General features: G+C 49.9%; 1 protein-coding gene across 1 annotated transcript in view; it reads left to right on the forward strand.

Annotated features, from left to right (window-relative positions):
- Positions 1 to 17,922, forward strand: part of AATK (apoptosis associated tyrosine kinase) — an 87,618-nt gene that overhangs the window by 64,588 nt on the left and 5,108 nt on the right. Inside the window, exons 8-14 of the mRNA XM_084837696.1 lie at positions 493 to 626; positions 4,070 to 4,154; positions 4,676 to 4,797; positions 6,839 to 6,988; positions 12,776 to 15,710; positions 16,210 to 16,372; positions 17,318 to 17,551. Of these exons, the coding sequence (XP_084693822.1) occupies positions 493 to 626; positions 4,070 to 4,154; positions 4,676 to 4,797; positions 6,839 to 6,988; positions 12,776 to 15,710; positions 16,210 to 16,372; positions 17,318 to 17,551 (3,823 nt within the window). The remainder of the gene's footprint in view (positions 1 to 492; positions 627 to 4,069; positions 4,155 to 4,675; positions 4,798 to 6,838; positions 6,989 to 12,775; positions 15,711 to 16,209; positions 16,373 to 17,317; positions 17,552 to 17,922) is intronic.

The raw sequence follows: 17,922 nt of genomic DNA on the forward strand, positions 1-17,922 counted from the left end.
CCACCCCCACTGCAGCACCTGCCCCCCCCCCCCGAGCTTTGGGCCAGATAAGCACCAGGAACCAAATCCTTTTGGGGGCTTATGTCACATCTCCTCTCCTAACATACACCTGGGTTGTCAGAAGCCTTTTCCTCAGTAGGTCCCTTTCTGCAGCGGTGTACCTGCTCTCTCCGTAATGTAGTCTGGTTTGCCTAGTTGTATCTGTAGTGGGGCGAGTAGGTGGATGTCCCTGCTTTAGAAACGGAGTTGGGTTAAGAAGCTGTTGCACTTCCGACTTCTGTGAGGTTGTTTCTCAGTAGTGTGGACGGTTTAGTGCATAGGGCTGTCCCCTGACCTCGGCCTTCTTTGGAGCTTAGCATCTCCCCTTTGACTGTATTGCAGAGATGCTTTCTCTTTCTTGTTCTTCTCCAACCCGCCCCTTGAGACCTCACAAGAGAGGGGCATAGGCAGTGGTAGCCAGGGGTAACGCTGCTGCTACTGCCACCCTGACAGGGTGACCTGAAGGGCTACCTGAGGAGCTGCCATGCGGCCGAGGCACTGGCACCTGACCCTCTGACATTGCAGCGCATGGCCTGTGAGGTGTCCTGTGGCCTGCTGCACCTTCACCGCAACAACTACGTACACAGGTGAGTGAGAGTGCCTAATGCTTTCAGTTCGGGGTGTGAAAAAATACTGGGCAGGGGCACAGTCCTCTTCTTGAGTTGGCAGGGGGCTTCAGACATATTGGTATAAGGTGCTAAGCCAGAGGAGGAGTAGGAACAAATGAAAGCGGTGCACACAGCAGTCGTGGAGCAGGAGGTGTAGTTCTCAAAGCCAGCTAGCTTAGCATCTTCAGCACAAACTGGCAGCAGCTCTGCAGGGTTTGAGACAACCCTTTCCCAGCCCTATGTGGAGATGCTGGGGATTGAACCTAGGACCTTCTGCATGCAAAGCAGGTGCTCTACCACTGAGCAGTCATCCCACAGGAAAGTGTTGCCATGCTTATGAGAGTTTAATGTGATGTCAGCCAGAGGTGGGATGTTGAGAACTGGGAGTGAAAGGGGTAATAGTCCACTAAAGGAGAAATGACCCCTTTTTTAATAGCAGAGGGCAGTATCCAAAGCTGCAACTGCAGCTGCACTTCTGCTTGTTCTGTTGTGCCAACAGGACCCACTGCTCATGCAACAGAATGCTAGCGGCTCAAAAAGCAACTCCAGAAACAAGTGGAAATGCTCATTTTCAGATCAGGACTGTCTGCATGCAGGCAGACTTGGATGCTCCCCAGTTTTTCTAAAGGATCTGTGGGAGAAAACTGGCCAGAGTCTGCAGCGTGGGAAACTTTTGAGTTCTTGGATGGGAGTTGTGACCTAAGGGAGAACATTGGCCCTAAGATATTGTGTGGGGAGCGAAGCCAGATGGGCCCTATGTGGGGAAGTGTAGAGTATGCCATGGGCTACATGAATGACCAGCCCTGCCACAGTGTTCTTTCTCTTTGCTCTTCCCTTGCCTGGGAACACGGGCTCCTGCGTCTGGCTCACAGCAAGAAACCAGCCCACCATGGATACTTCTGCAGTTCCTGCTCTCCTCTCTTGTCACTTGCTCCTCCTCATCAACAATATCCTGGTGCTGAGTGAGTGGCACTCGGAGACTCCAGCATCAGTGATTTTGTTGAAGAGGGTGAGCTCTGCCGTCTTGTGATGATGGACCATCCTTTAGGGACGGGAGGAGAAAAAGAAGTCATAGCTGACTGGCGATATTGAGATGGAATAGCGACTAAGACAATAAGCTACAAATTAGGAAATCCAAGTTTGAGTTTTCCCTCTGCCAGACTTGCTGGTCTCAGGCAAGACCCTCCTCCACCTGTAATATGGGGATAATAATAATGGGACCCTCCTGACCCTACCTGACGTGGTTTTTATGAAGATTACAGAAAGACAAGTGTGTGTGAAGCACTTCACTTTTAAAATGTTGCATACCTTTGCTTGGTCACCTGTGCAAAGAAAGAGAAATAGGCTGTGTTTGGCTTCCTCAGCCAGAGGAGGAGGAGGCAGTCACAGTGGATAAGTGGGTGAGTGTTGGGGTCAGCAGCTGCCTTGCTACCTCAGATGGTGAGAAGGTTTGGGCCTAGCCTGGGGAGGGACCGGGAGCTGTGCCGAGTCAACTGTTCTGTGCCTAAGCAATACAAGCCCTAGCAGGGCCAGGTTGCATTTGCACTTTCTTTAAAGGGTATTATCTGTAACCATGAAGTCTAGAAACATAACTGTATGAAAGATTAGGGATGGCCAGACAGCCTGGCACTCGGCTGGAAAATATATCAGGCCCATCGAGTGAATGCTTTGAGTGCCGAAAGGCAGGGTATAAATCAAATAAACAAACAAATAAATGCTCTAAAATGGCTGGGCAACTTGTAGTGCTCCAGATGTTGTTGTATTGCAACTCCCATGATCCCTCACCATTGGCTATGCTGGCTAGAGCTGATGGGAGTTGCAGTCCAATACACCTAGAGGGCCACAGGTTGCCCGCCCCTGCTCTAAAATCTTGAAAGGGTTTTTTGAGCATCTAAAAGGAGCACTTGAAAGGCCTGATACCCTCTGCCACCTGCTACCTTATCCACCAAGCAGGGGTGAAATTCACCTTGTTTGTTTGGTTGTTTGTTTGTTTGTTCGTTCATTCATTCATTACATTTCTGTACTGCCAATATTCAGAGCTCTCTGGGAAGTTCACAGCAAACTGCTACATGTAAATGGTTACATCCCACATGCAAGGAGGCCCTTGGGTGCTTCCCTTACCCTGCCTAATTCACGGAATTATACAGGGGTGGGGTCCAGATGTCATCATCTTCCACTCATATTTTCCCACCACTTTCCTGCATCTTTTTTCTTACCACTGAAGATCTGTTAAGAAAGGAAAGACCGAATAGCTGCCCAGTGCCTTCTCATTTTTAGCGCCAGGAGCACTCCCATCTGGAAGCACCTCTTGAGGAAGGGATTTGATGCAGCAGGCGGTGGAGGGCTCCCTCAAAGGTGGGGCTACAAGCATCATGATCCTTGGTAGAAAATTATGCTGCCAGCATCACTGTGTGGGCAGTATCTTGATTCTCAGCAATCTGAGGAGGAGGAAAGGCCCAGCAGGACTCTCCCATGTTCCAAGGAGCCTTCTGTTGCCAGCTACATCTATTCCCTTCCATCTTTTTTCTCCCGGGAGAGGGAGATGGGGTCGCAGGTGGAGGAGGGAATCGGATGGGAGCTGGATCAAGCTGGGCAGGCATAGTTGAGCCCTGCTTTGAATTTTTACGCCCAAGAAAGAGTTCTAGTATTCAGGATTTTAGGGCAAAGATGTGATCCTCATGTTTTCAAACAAGCCTGTGCAAAAATAAGGACTAAAAACCTGGAGATAGAAGCTGAGGTTCCCAGGATTTCAGATTCCATGCTGTATACTGCTTCTAGATGTTATGCCCTACAGAGAAAGCATTGCACTTGCCATCCTTTCATTAGAAGGATGAATTCCAGCAGGGGTGGCTTCTCCCATCACTACCTTGCTGTGATAGCAAAAGTGGTACCTGGCAAAATCCTGCTTCCCATGACACTTTTAAAGATACTAGAGCTCTCTCAGTGTCTGTGCTTGGCAATCCTACATGGGATCAGTTATGTCCTGGGACAACATAGATCAACAGACAACATCCCTTAGAAATACAGCTATGTAGGGACCTTCCTGGAAAATCAGGAAAATGGAGGAGGGTTGGGAGTTGACCATTGAATAAACAGAAGTTTTAATGAGCTCAGGCTGGTGCATGGCTGCTATAGGGTGACTTGAATGCCGCTTCCGTCTGTGGGCTTGATTTTTTACACATTTCAGTAGCTAGTGAGAAATTCATTGTTTGTAAGCCATGCTGGTCTTAGTTTGCTAAGCAAACCTAATGGGGGCAGATCCAGGATTCTGTCCCAGCACATCTGGTTAGTCCTTCCCCAGTCCCTGTCCCAGTGCTTCTGCTGCTGACCTGATTTGGGTCACAATGCATGAACTCCCCTGGCCAGTGTGGCACTTCCTGCCTTCCGTTGTGTAATCTCAGCTGGGTGTTTCTTTTGTCTAGTGACTTGGCGCTGCGGAACTGCTTACTCACGGCTGACCTGACTGTCAAAATTGGCGACTATGGCCTTTCTCACTGTAAATACAAAGTAAGTCTGCTCTGGGGTAGGGAGACAGGCAGGGAGCACTCAGTGTGTGCAGCGTTTGTGCACAGGGCTTGTGAGGCTGACAGGGAGAGTGGCCGTCTTAGGATGAGGGATGACTTAGCCCAGAGGGCAAGCATCTTAGAGGAGAGGAGGCAGAAGGGAAAAGTGTAAAAGGACATACCCATGCACAGGGCCCTATAAAAATGCATGCATGAGATGAGATGCCTGGGGCCTGCCATTTCCCTCAACAATAGGGTAATGTGCCCATGGCTGAGTGGGGGAGGCGAAAGGGACAGCAGCAGGTGGGGCATAGGCCTAGTGGAGCCAGCCGTATTTTCCATTGGCAAAGGTTTTTGAATGCTCCCATTGTTGGCAGGGAGTGGGGTTGGAATAGGAATGGTACTGAGGGGGTGGGCTGGGCTGGCGCTGGAATGGTGCTGAGGGGGTGGGCTGGCTCTGCCTGACTACAGTTTCTATTGGTGCCGGTTTGACGTGGTCTCGGTTTGACCCTGCATGCCTGGCAGGATGACTACTTTGTGACGGCTGACCAACTTTGGGTACCATTACGCTGGGTGGCGCCTGAACTCATCGATGAGGTACACGGCAACCTGCTTATCGTCGACCAGACCAAGACCAGCAATATCTGGTGAGAAAAACCGGGGTTGTTGTGGTCCTGGTGATGGAATAGTGGCCAAGTACAGGATTCATACAGAGATGAGAGATGAGAAAATGCTGTCAAAATCCCACACAGGCCCTGGCCTACAGGTTGCAACCTATGGATCAGGCTAAGCTGATGGGATGGATGGTAGTGGGGGACCTCAATGTAACTTCCACCCATGGTTTTCCTGAATTAGGTGAACAGGAATATACAACTTACAACTATCTAGGTTTTGTTCCCTAGACCCAGGTGCCAGTGAGCTTTCTCTGGCAGGGGTTACCTTTGTTCATAACTTGCTCTATGATGGCCTTTCCCAACTGATGCTCTCCTGATGCTTCAGACTTCAACTCCCATCAACCCCAGCCAACATGGCCAATGAATGGTCAGGAATGCTGGGAATTATACTGCAAAACATCTGGGGAGTACCAGGTTGGGAAAGGCTGTTTCATGAGAATGCGTCCAGCTTCCCCCAGCAGACGAACCCTGCCCATGGCCTCCTGCAGAGCATGGCCTGTAAAAGAGCAATTCCAGTGCAATGGCTATTCTTGCTGATTTCGCATGTCTTGTACGGTGTGTACACTGTTAACCTCCTGATTAGACAACTGTAACGCACTCTACATGTGGCTGCTCTTGGAGGTTATTTGGAAGATGCAGGTGGCCCAGAATACAGCAGTCAGACTGATTTCTGGGAGGATGTAACACCAGTCTTATGTGGTTTATTTAGCTGTGGTTTGTTTGTGGTTTATTTAGCTAGTTACCAGCTAAATTCAAACTTCTGGGGCTTACCTTTAAAGCCCTTTATAGTCTGGGCCTGGGACACTTAAAAGAGCATCTTTTCCCATATGTATCTTCCCACTCTTTTAAGATCCCATCTTCTGTCCAATAGAATATAATGGGTTGGTGGCAATGGCAGAGTGGGCAACAGCAGAGTGGGAATTATAGAATGAATTGCTTGCTGAAGATGTCTGCCAGATTTGAGCTCTAGGTGCTTTTAGGGTGCAGTCCTATTGATTGTGCCCTCGATGATTGAAAGCCCCTAAACTCGGACGCTTCCGATCATCCAGTGCATGGTGGGAGGAGCAGCGGAGGCAATCTTCCCCTCCCTGTCCTCCCACCTTGCATTTTTCACTAGATGGGCTTTTTTGCTGTCTAGCAGTGGCATTTCAGAGGGGAGGGAAGGAGGCCGGAGAGGCCTCAGGATAGTTCTATCCTGGCCTCTCTGGTCTCCTCCCTTTCCCGCCCACCAAAATGACCCCTTTCCCCCCTCTCCCAAGGTTGCTTTTCTGGCATCAGATGGCAGTCGGCGGGGTTCTTTCCACACCGGCTGTGAGGGTGCAAGGGAGGGTTGGATCTCCGACTCCCCTTCCAAGGTTAGAGTGCTGTCTCCAACCTCTGAGGGGGGAGTCTCCAGTATCCTGTGGTACTCAGACAATGTCTAGGGGCCATAGGATTGATCCCTTAACTGTTTAGAGATGTTATAATATTAAGTAAGTAATATTAAGCACTATACAAGTATTATTTATAAATAAATAAAGGTATTTATTTGAATGTGCTTTTATGTTGAATGTGTGCCTCTGGTGTTGTTGGTTTGGGGTATTTTTTCCCACCTTAGAGTCTCTTTTTCAAGTTAGTTTTATTCCTATTTTCTTCCTTGAGAATTTCTCTCTTGAAAGCTCAAGGGTGCTTCCATACAAGGGTTTTATTGTGCCATTGCCTGCCTTGTTCATTGAATTTTACGGGGGGATTTGAATTATGACATCTTCCACTTGTAATTCTCCCGTATCTTTCCACCGCTTCTTCAATCTTTTTTCTTTCCACACAAAAAATGCAGTAAGGAAGAAAGACAGAATAGCTACACGATGTCCTTTGATTGGTAGCGCTAGGAGCCATCGGTCTGTAAGCACCCACATTCTCTAGATAAATAAATGTGTGGCTATCCTAGCTTCAAAGGGCCTGCTGGGCATGTGTGATTCTCTGGCTCTGCTGTGTTCTGCTGCTGTGTGCATTTCAATCTTCTCTTTCTTGGCAGGTCATTGGGCGTGACTATTTGGGAGCTGTTTGAGTTGGGTGGCCAGCCCTATTGTCACTACTCTGACCGGCAGGTGCTCACTTATGCCATCAAGGAACAGCAGCTTAAACTTCCCAAGCCACAGCTCCCACTCTCCCTGTCTGATCGCTGGTGAGTGAAGGTGTGGGGAAGGGGCCTTTCAAGGAGGGCATGGTTTCCCCAAGGGGCAGAAATGGATGGTAGGCACATAGGGACCGGCATGGCAGAGGCCGGACTTTAGGGACCAGTTGGGTGGGCAGATGCTTCCTTATTGCCAGGCTCCCACCGTAGTCCCCTTGTCAGCAATAGTGGGCACCATATCAGGTCACTAAGATGGGCAAGTGGCAAGCTTGGTGTATGTGTTGGTTTGTCATGCCTGTCATCTTGTAAGAAAGCAGGGCCCATAGCCAGAAACATTGTGGTGGTGGTGGCGGGGCTAAGTGGATGGGGAAGTGGCACAGAACAGCCAGCACATAAATGCAGCACATAAATACAGGTAGCCTAATAGGTTGAAGGGTTTTTTTAATTGAACAGTGCCAGCACATTTCATTTATTTCTCCACAAGAGCTAGAGACTTCCTTAAAAAAAAAGAAAGAAAATGGAGATGGGGGCTGGAATATCCCTCAGCCTGCCCACCCCTGGCCAGCCTATGGCTTTAACCCTGAAATGCAGGGCTGGGAGAGTTTCAGAAGTGTCAGGGCCACTCAGGATCAGAGTGGAGCTCAACTATGTGTACGAATTAGATTCTTCTCATGGACTACCCTGCTGGTCAGTATATCCTGCTCTCCGTAGGCTGCTGAAGAATGCGGTTCTGCCCTCAAGGACAACCACCTGGGTGTCATGTAGTAGGCACAGGCTGAGACAGAGATGAAGTTGTGTGTTTACAAAGCTGCTGCTGTTCTTTCTCTCTGCATGTGCCACACACACACATACGCTTAATTGCAAAGGGATGCCATTTTGCACTACTTGGGAGGTTAAGTGTCTAAAGCAGCTTTTCCCAACTTGATGCCCTCCAGATGTTGTTGGACTTCAACTCCCACCAGCCTCAGCCACCATGGCCAATGGTCAGGAATACTGCGAATTGTAGTCCAAAACATCTGGAAGGCACGAGGTTGGTGGGTCTAAAGGGTGATTTGCGTGGGGCCACTGAGGGTGGAATGTAAGAATCATAGACTCATAGAATAGTAGGGTTGGAAGGGGCCTACAAGGCCATCGAGTCCAACCCCCTGCTCAATGCAGGAATCCAAGTCAGAGCATCCTTGACAGATGGCTGTCCAGCCTCGTCTTGAATGCTTCCAGTGTGGGAGAGCCCACCACCTCCCTAGGTAATTGGTTCCATTGTCATCTTCCTCTAACAATCAGGAAATGTCTCCTGATGTTCAGCTGGAATCTGGCTTCCTGTCACTTGAGCCCATTATTCCGTGTCCTGCACTCTGGGATGATCAAGAAGAGATCCTGGCCTCCCCCTCTGTGGCAACCTTTCCAGTACTTGAACAGCACTATCCTATCTCCCCTTGGTCTTCTCTTCTCAAGGCTAAACATGCCCAGTTCTTTCAGTCTCTCCTCAGAGGGCTTTGTTTCCAGTCCCCTGATTATCTTTATTGCCCTCCTCTGAATCCTCCCCAGCTTGCTTGCTTCTTAAAGTGTGGTGCCCAGAACTGGACACAGTACTCCAGATGAGGCCTAACCAGTGCTGAGTAGAGGGGAACTAGTGCTTCCCAGGATTTGGAAGCTATGCTTCTATGAATGCATCCCAAAAGAGCATTTGCCTTTTTTGCAGCCACATCACATTGTTGGCTCATATTCAGCTTGTGATCGACAACAATTCCAAGATCCTTCTCTCTTGTAGTGTTGTTGAGCCACGTATCCCCCATCTTGTAACTGTGCATTTGGTTTCTTTTTCCTAGGTGCAGAACTTGGCATTTATCTCTATTAAATTTCATTCTGTTGTTTTCTGCCCTGCGCTCCAGTCTATCAAGAGTGCCCTTAAATTTTGTTTCTGTCTTCCAAAGTATTAGCTGTCCTGTCCAATTTTGTGTCACCTGTAAATTTGATCAGCATTCCCTGCACCTCTTCCTCCAAGTCATTAAAAAAATGTTGAAGAGCACTGGGCCCAGGACTGAGCCCTGCGGTACCCCGCTCGTTACCTCTCCCCAGTTTGAGAAGATCCCATTGATAAGCACTCTTTGAGTCCGAATCTGTAGCCAACTGTGGATCCACCAGATCGTTGTTTCATCTAGCCCACTTTGAGCTAGTTTGCTCATCAGGATATCATGGGGCACTTTGTCGAAACCTTTGCTGAAGTCGAGGTATATGATGTCCACAGCATTCCCACAGTCCACAAGGGAGTTTATTTGATCAAAAAATGAGATCAGATTCGTCTGGCAGGATTTGTTCTTGACGAATCCATGTTGGCTTCGAGTAATCACGGCATTGTTTTCAAGGTGCTTACAGATGGATTGCTTTATCAACTGCTCCAGAATTTTCCCAGGGATTGATGTCAGACTGACTGGTCTGTAGTTCCCAGGTTCCTCCGTTTTGCCCTTTTTGAAGATAGCTGTCAGGAGGCGCCCTAGCAGCCTCTTTCAGTAGACTCCAATAGCCAACTCAAGACATGGATGAAAGGATTCTTTTCAAGGCTTTAATCCTTTTACAACTTAATGACTCTTTCAGATGCTAATCACCAGTGACTAAGCAAGGAACAGCAGAGTGGCCTATGCGCCGAGTAGGCAGTTGATCCCCATTTGAAGGAGAGTCACTTGAAGACCCTGAACTTATGGGCTAGGGAGAGATCCTCCCTCTTTCCCTTGGGTCCATGGGAGGCGGCTGTTGCTTGCGCGCCGAACAGGCGCTATGCCTCCATTCCGCGCCCTCCATCGCTCGTCGCTCTTTGCGTCTGCATCGAGCGACTAGCCAGCCCCGTTCCCACACTTTCTCACTGCTAGGATCACAATCTATCTCAGGAATGCCAGCAGGAGGAATCTCTGCCAGCTGCTGTGCCTGTGAGGGATGAGCTGGCTCCTCTCCCAAGGATTGCTGATCCTCCTCAGAATCAGAACTGCTCTGGGGTTCTATCAGCTCAGTTTCCACCCTGACAATAGGGACAACATTAGCTCTCCTCTGGTCATCTGGCACTTCACCCGTCCTCCATGATTTCTCAAAGATAATAGACAGTGGCTCTGAGAGTTCTTGTGCCAGTTCCTTTATTACTTTAGGGTGCAGTTCATCTGGCCCTGAAGATCTGAACTTATTCAAAGTAATTAGGTGTTTCTTGACCATATGCCTATCGATCTCAAGCTGCAATTCTGCCCCTTCAGCCTGTACTTCGCCTTTGCCAGGGGGCTCATAGATCCTCTTTTGGGAGAAGACTGAGCCAAAGTAGGAATTGAGCACTTTTGCCTTTTTTTTTGTCATTTGTTATCATTTTGCCATCCTTATTTAATAGCTGAACCACCATTTCTTTCCTCTGTCTTTTACTATGCACGTATCTGAAGAAAGCCTTTTTGTTGGTTTTAGCATCCCTCGCTAACCTCAGCTTGTTCTCAGCTTTAGCCTTCCTGACACCATCCCTGCAATTCTGTGCTACCTGCCTATACTCTTCCTTTGTTTCTTGGCCTTCTCTCCACTTCCTGTATGTGTACTTTTTTGTTTTCAGGTCATCTCTTAGCTTTTTGTGAAGCCACATTGGCTTCTTCTGTTGTCTTCCTCCTTTTCTTCTTGTTGGAATTGTTTGTAGTTGTGCCTTGAGAATTTCCTTTTTTAAAAATTCCCACTCATCTTGGACTCCTTTTCTCATTAGAGTCGCTTGCCATGGGACCTTACTTATCATTGTTCTGAGTTTATTAAAATCAGCTTTCCTAAAATCCAGGGTATGCATTTGGCTACACTTGGCTTTTGCTTCCCTTAGAACCAAGAACTGAAGTACAACGTGGTTGCTTTCCCCCAGAGTTCCTGTACTTTATCCACTAAGTCATCTCTGTTGGTTAGGATCAAGTCAAGGATAGCCGATCTTCTAGTTTCTTCCTCTACTTTCTATAGGAGGAAGTTATCTACCACACAAGTCAGGAATTTCCTGGAGGGGCTATGTTTTGCAGAATTTGTCTCCCAACAAATACCGGGGAAACTGAAGTCCCCCATTATTAATACATCATGTTTCCTTGAAACATTGGCTATTTGCTTTTCAAAATCTTCTCCTTGATTGGGTGGCCAGTAGTAGACTCCGACCACCATGTTCCTCTTATTCTTTGCTCCATTTATTTTAACCCAGATGCTTTCGATGGGGCTATCAAGCTCCTCCTCCTGTATTTCAGTGCAGAGATATGTATTTTTTACATATACTGCAACCCCACCTCCCTTTCTGTTCCTCCTGTTCTTTTTGTACAAGTTATATCCTTCAATTGCTGTATTCAATTGTATGATGAGAATCATCCCACCACGTCTCAGTTACACCTCTCGAGTCATAATTTCCCTCCTGTATTAAGAGTTCAAGTTCGTTCTGTTTGTTTCCCATACTCTGGGCATTAGTATGTAGACATCAAAGACCATGTGCTTCATGGTCTGGCTTTCTTACTACATGTTTGTGAAGACTATTATTGGGTGCTATTAGAGCTGTTCTCTCCGTTGTGGTGCATGAGCCTTTGTCCATTGTTACCCCCAACTTTACGTCTCCCTTCCCTGTAGCATTCAGTTTAAAGCCCTCCTGATAAAGTTCTTCATGCTGTGACCAAACACATTCTTCCCAGCCTTTGTGAGGTGCAACCCATCCCTGGCCAACAATCCATCTTCCAGGAACTATAGCCTGTGGTCCCAGAATCCAAATCCTTCTTGTCAGAGCCACCTTCATAGCCAGTCATTCACCCGGAGTATTTTTCTTTCCCTTTCTATCCCTCTTCTGACTACTGGAAGGATGGATGAGAAAACTATCCGGGCCCCAAAGTTCTTGAGTTTCCTTCCCAAAGCTTCAAAGTCTGACGTGATTTCTTCATAGCTCTGCTTGGCAGTATCATTTGTTCCCACATGGATGAGAAGAAAGGGATACCTGTCAGTGGGCTTTATGAGTGCAGGCAACCCTTCAGTCACGTCTCTAATCCGTCCTCCCAGGAGACAGCATACCTGGCGAGTCCACGGGCCTTCATGACATACTTGGGTTTTGATCCCACGCAGCAAGGAGTCTCCCACTACTACTACTCCTCCTGTTGTTGTAGACCTTGGTTTCATTGCCTCTGCTTGGCTGACCTTCAGCCTCTTGCTCGCTCTCATGCAGGTTCCCCTGTAATTCTTCCTCCACAGGCTGTCCTCCAGTCTCATCCTCAGGTATCTGGAAATGGTTCCTTAGTTCCATTGCCTCCACTGGTGCAGAATTCCTCTTCTCCTAATGGTCACCCTTTTCCAAGGAATATCCTTTACTTCATTTTTCCTCACCTCAGCAGTTTCCTCTTCTGCCTCAGCTTGCTGTTGCTCTTCTAGCTCCTATACTTCACTTTGCTGATGTAGTTCCACCGTTCTGTCCAAGAGCTCTTCATGTTGTCTTATTCCCTGGAGGGTCGACAGTTGCCGCTCCAGTCCTCTTACTTTTTCTTCCAGCAGTGTGATCAACTTGCACTTGTTGCACGGGTAGGCCATGTTGATCTCAGGCGCGAAAACAAACATGGTACACACCTTTGCAGGTCATCACAACTGGAGAGTCTTGTTCTTCCATAGTCTGTTTTCCTTTTTGTGTCTAGTTTTCTGAAAAGAAAAGAGAACAGAAGCAAACAGAAGAGAAAGCTGTACTACAGCAAGTGGAATTGGGTTAGCAAGGAGGAGATGGTGGGTCTGCTGGAGCAGGGCCATCTCTGTGTAGGGCTGCATGAGGCGCATGAGGGTCTTGGGAGCAGTGGGGCAGCAGACTCACTGCTGCACTGTTCTCTCTCTTCACAGGTATGAGGTGATGCAGTTCTGCTGGCTGCAGCCAGAGCAGCGCCCCACCGCAGAGGAGGTGCACCTCCTGCTCTCTTACTTGTGTGCCAAGGGTGCTTCGGAGGCAGAGGAGGAGTTTGAGCGGCGCTGGAATTCCATGAAGCCCGGAGGGGGGGGTGGCGGCTCTGGCTCCGGCTCCAGCCACGTGGGTGTCGAGCTTTCATCCTTCCCGCTCCTGGAGCATTTCTCCAGTGATGGTGATGACGTCCTAACTGTCATGGAGACGAGCCACGGCCTCAACTTTGAGTACAAGTGGGACCAAGGGAAAGCCGAGCATCTGCCAGCCTCGGCCATGAGCCCCCGTGGCGCGGCACGCTACCATGAGCTCTACTATGCCGCCAGCAGCAGTAGCGGAGGGGGTGGCGGGGGTCACCTCAGCCTTGGGGTCTCGCCCTCCTGCTATGAGTGCAAAGTGCAAGGCTGCCCTGGCCTGCACACACCAGGCGTGGTGCCCGTGCTGAGTGCGCACAGCCCCTCCTTGAACAGTGAGTACTACATCCGCATTGAGGAGGCGGCCTCTGAGGGCAGTGGGACGGATCTTGATTACACCATGTGTTCCTATAGCCCAGAGTTTGGCCGTTCCTCCCACTGGCAAAACAAGGAGGGCCCCTATGACTCTAACAATAGCCCCACTGTCTCGCTCACCATGGAGCCCCTTCTGGGCCACTCGGCGCACAGTGACAGCCACTGGGAGCCCCCTGACTATTACTCCTATGGAGGACAAGGGGACAAGGAGGGCCTGTACTATGATGAGGCCTCCCCAAAGGACAGTGCTGAGAACTATCTGCTGAAGGAGCCCGGTGCCTCTGAATGGCCCATTCCAGCTGTGCAGAAAAGCATCTTTGCAGATCCACTGGGGGTGTCACCATCCTACACCTACAAGGAGGCCATTTCAGACTCGGTCACTCTGGAAGTGGAGGAGGAGGAGGAGATCATGTGCAATAGCCCTACAAGTGATGGGGTTGAGAATGACGAATCTCCTTCCTCCAGCAAGCATTGGACATCCAATACCTCGGCCAATAACAATAGCGGCCACCTACTGCCACCGTGCGAACCACCTGCCAATGATAGCTGGTGCTACCGGCACATGATCACCTTCCAGGGGCTCATGGCAGAGCCACTGTGCACAGTGCCACGGGAGGAGCCGACGCTAGGGATCAGGGACCTGCGAGCAGCCCTGCTGGGTGGGGAACACGTGGCACCATCTCACACGGGCTCTCTGTGCCCAGGCATCGACTCGTCTGCAGAGGAAAAAACATCAGCTGAGGATGCCAGTACAGAGACCAGCTTTGGGGATGCCACAGATCCCTTGACTGAGAGTGGAGTGGAGCACCACCAAGCTACCACTCCACCACTGGGGGAAACAGATTTGGTGGCCTCGGCATCATCCATGCCAGAACCTACTAACTGCACAGATGCTGTGGACACAACTGTGCCAGATGAGTTAATAGCTGAGGCGCCAGGGATTGGAGAGGACCTTGTCCTTGTGGAAGAGGCCTCAGCTGAATGGCCACTTCAGGTGCCACAGGAGATCAACCTAGAAAGCGGCAAGAGCACCAACAGTGAGCAGGACAGGACGCCAGACAAAACTGTTTCAAGCGCCAGCTTCCCTGATCTGGATGAGGCCAGTGATGAGGATACGGCTGAGCTGACATCTGGAGTCTTTATTGACTTCCCGGTTGATGGTACTGAACGGCAGGATATCATGCCCACCTTCAAGTCCTTGCAGAAGCAGGTGGGGACCCCTGACTCATTGGAGTCATTGGATATCCCTTCGACCACCAGCTCCTGCGAGGCGTTCAGCCCCATAGCCTACGTGCCCTCAAGCCAGCCCAAGGCCCTGGACAGTGGCTATGATACAGAGAACTATGAGTCACCTGAATTTGTTCTCAAGGAGCCTCATGAGCCCCGAGAGCCTGAAACCTTTGCCCAGCTAGGGAAGCTGCAGGATGACAGGGAGGACCAGGCCAAGGAGCTGAGCCTCTCTGATTCCTTCAGTGCTGAGCTGCAGGGCCTAGACGAGAAGAACCCTTACCGTGACTCCGCCTACTTCTCTGACTATGATACTGAAGGGGGAACTCGGGAGGATGGGGAAGGGGACAGTGATGGTTCCGAGGGGCCTGAGGTCTCCCAGGAAGACACAGAAGGCCTGGGGGAGGACCCTGACCAAAATGGCAGTGCAGGCGACCCCGTGCCTCCCTGTCTGGACCCCTCTTGCCCACACGGAGACAGTGTGGGGTGCACCTCCCCTGTGACTGAGGAACAGGGCACAAGCGAAGGCTCCAGTGTCGGTTTGTCGCAAGAGTTGTTGGTGAATGGAGTTGCTGCTGATGAGCTGGACTCAAACTCATCCAGATTCAAGAGTGAGGGGACGGTTGCCGTGCCCCAGAACCCGGCACCCACCACCAGATCCTTCTTCTTGTCCCCCGTGGCTGTGAATCTAGAGGTGCCCACTGTGACTGGTGGGGGAGATGCGGGTGTAGGGAATGGAGGGCTGGAGGGCGTGGTGAGGGAGGCAGAGCAGCCTGGGGAAGTGCAGGGAACTGTCTGTCGTGAGGAACCCCAGAGCAGTCCTGGGCTCTCGCTGGACCTGTCAGTGGCGCCGTCCCGGCACTCATCTGTCCCCACGGATCTTGAAGAAGAGGAAGAGGACACGGAGGACAGCGATGAGTCAGATGAGGAGCTGCGGTGCTACAACATCCAGGACCAGAGTGAGGAGAGCGAGGAGGAGTCGCCCACGGTCCCCATCGTGGTGGCTGAGAGCCACAGCGCTCGCAACCTGCGCAGTCTGCTCAAGATGCCCAGCCTGTTGGTGGAGACCTTCTGTGACGACCTTGAACGCAAGAAGAAAGCAGTCTCCTTCACTGAAGATGTCACTGTCTACCTCTTTGACCAGGTGACTTATTTGGGATGGGGCTGTGGGGTGGAGGGAGCCTAATGACCAGGAAAGACCCCAGGTAACACAGAATGCGCTCTGTGCTAAGAACAACCACCCTCTTCCCATATTTGTAAGCACTTGGTGTCATCTACTGGTCTCTTAATTGTAGCACACCAGAACATATTTTGCAAGTATACCCCAATCTTATCCATAACTCTGTAAGCCCAAACAGTTGAAATAACCAAATGTTCTCTTTCATCCCTCTTTGAACTCGTTTTAAAAACCACCACCACCACCACACAGATCTTAACTGGGTATAGGAATGACTCAGAAATTTTGCACCTCTTTGGCTAGAAAGTGGTGGGGTGGGGCTTATTATGGCCACAGCCCCTGTGAGCAGAAGGTACCAGGCAAACGAGGAGGTGAAGTGCTGATTCTCGGGAAGGTTACCTGAATCACAGCAGAGTAGCAGATGTTCCCGGTGTAGAATGATATCCATCATGTCTCCTGCGTTCAGGAAAGCCCCACGAAGGAACTTGCAGAGCAGCCTTTCCCAGGAGTTACAGAGCCTCCCCTGGTGTCACCTGTGCAGGAGGAGAGCAACGGTTCCCCAAGCCCAGCAGACAGGACAGATGCACCCAACAACTCCTCGGAAGGGAGCACCTCTGAAGACAGTAAGGGTAGGCTTCAGACAGGGAATTGAACAGGGCTGTGTGGGGGGGTGTCTCATTCCTCCTGCATCACAGCACCTGCATGAACCATTCCCTTGAACCCCGCCCACCTTACCTTGCTCCTGGTACAACAGTATACAACTCCCTCTGTGTTAGGGGTAGCTAAGAAAATAATGGGTGAGGTTGGCAGGAGGAAAACACTCACTTTGGGTGTTCAAGGGTGGGTGCATTCTTCATCAAAAAGTAACTGTGTCCTGTATTTGGGGTCTTGTCACTGTCGTCATTGCCTGTCCCTTACCTGTAGTAGTTTACTCAGTCCCATTATAAGAAGAACCCTACTGGATCAGACCACGGGTCCATTTATCCGGTTTCTCACAGTGGCCAACCAGGTGCCTCTAGGAAGCCCACAAGTAGGGCTTCAAGACAACAACTATCTCTTGCTGTTGCTTCCCAGAAATTGATGCTCATTGGCACAATGTCCCTGAGCTTGGGGTGTGTCCATGAAGCTACCATGACTAATAGCGATTGATAGACCTGTCATGAATATCCACCCTGTCTCATGATGCCTTTGTTACCAAACTTCCGCATTCAGAAAAGGTTTATTTCTACCCCCACGCCCTAATTCCTTGCTATTTGACAAGTCCGTTATGAACTCAGGAGCAGAAATCATCTTTCCATGTTCCCGCTATCTGCAGTTTGCATCATGTCACTTGATTCAGAGCTTATGGGCAGGGGCTTCCAGCCTTCTACACTTGGCTCCGAAAAGCTGCTGTCTGTATTTGGCCACTAGAGGGGAATAGAGCGTGGCGCTACAAGAGTGTGCATTACATAGAAAGACCCTCTGGGCTCTAGGAGCTCTGTACTGCAGGGGGGCTGCATCACCAAGCAGACAGCATGGGGTGGGACTCAGACTAGCCCCTTACTCTTCTTCTGTGGCTCTCTTTTCCACTCCAGGTTGTGGGTTTGATTGGGAAGATGACTTCCCACTCATGCCAGTGAACTCAACCGTCATGCCGGCACTGACATCAGCAGCACCCGAGCCTGCCCTCCCCAGACTGCCATCTGCACCAGTGCCAGCTCAGAAGCAGGTGCTGCCCATCCAGTTTTCACGCTTCACAGTCTCACCTGCCCCAGTGTCACGGTTCTCCATCACACATGTCACCGACTCAGACGTCAAGTCCGTAGGAGGTAAGGTGCATTCAGACAGAAGAGGGACCGCGCGGAGTGGGAAATCCAGAGGTCTCCAGAAGCTTTCTGTCTCTGAGCCAGCTGTAACTTGGGAAATGCCTGCCAAGCCACATGACCTAGTGCAGATGCCACAATATCAGAACCAGGAAATAAGGGTATTGGACCGTTGAATGGGAAATGGAGGACAGTTTTGATTTATGTGGGAGTGCTTTAGTGTTTGCCTGTGACACTTAATTGCATCCTGAAAATAAGATGAAGATTAATTCTGCGGAGGTCATGTTTATGTAGAATTATTTCAGTTTACCAAAGGCATTTTAAGAAATGTTTGCAATATACACAGTAATTAAATAAGTGGAAGGAACAGCAATATG

Source organism: Heloderma suspectum, chromosome 2 (assembly GCF_057233095.1).
Source record: "Heloderma suspectum isolate Gila_16-S chromosome 2, 16-S_ref, whole genome shotgun sequence".
NCBI classification, from domain to species: domain Eukaryota; kingdom Metazoa; phylum Chordata; class Lepidosauria; order Squamata; family Helodermatidae; genus Heloderma; species Heloderma suspectum.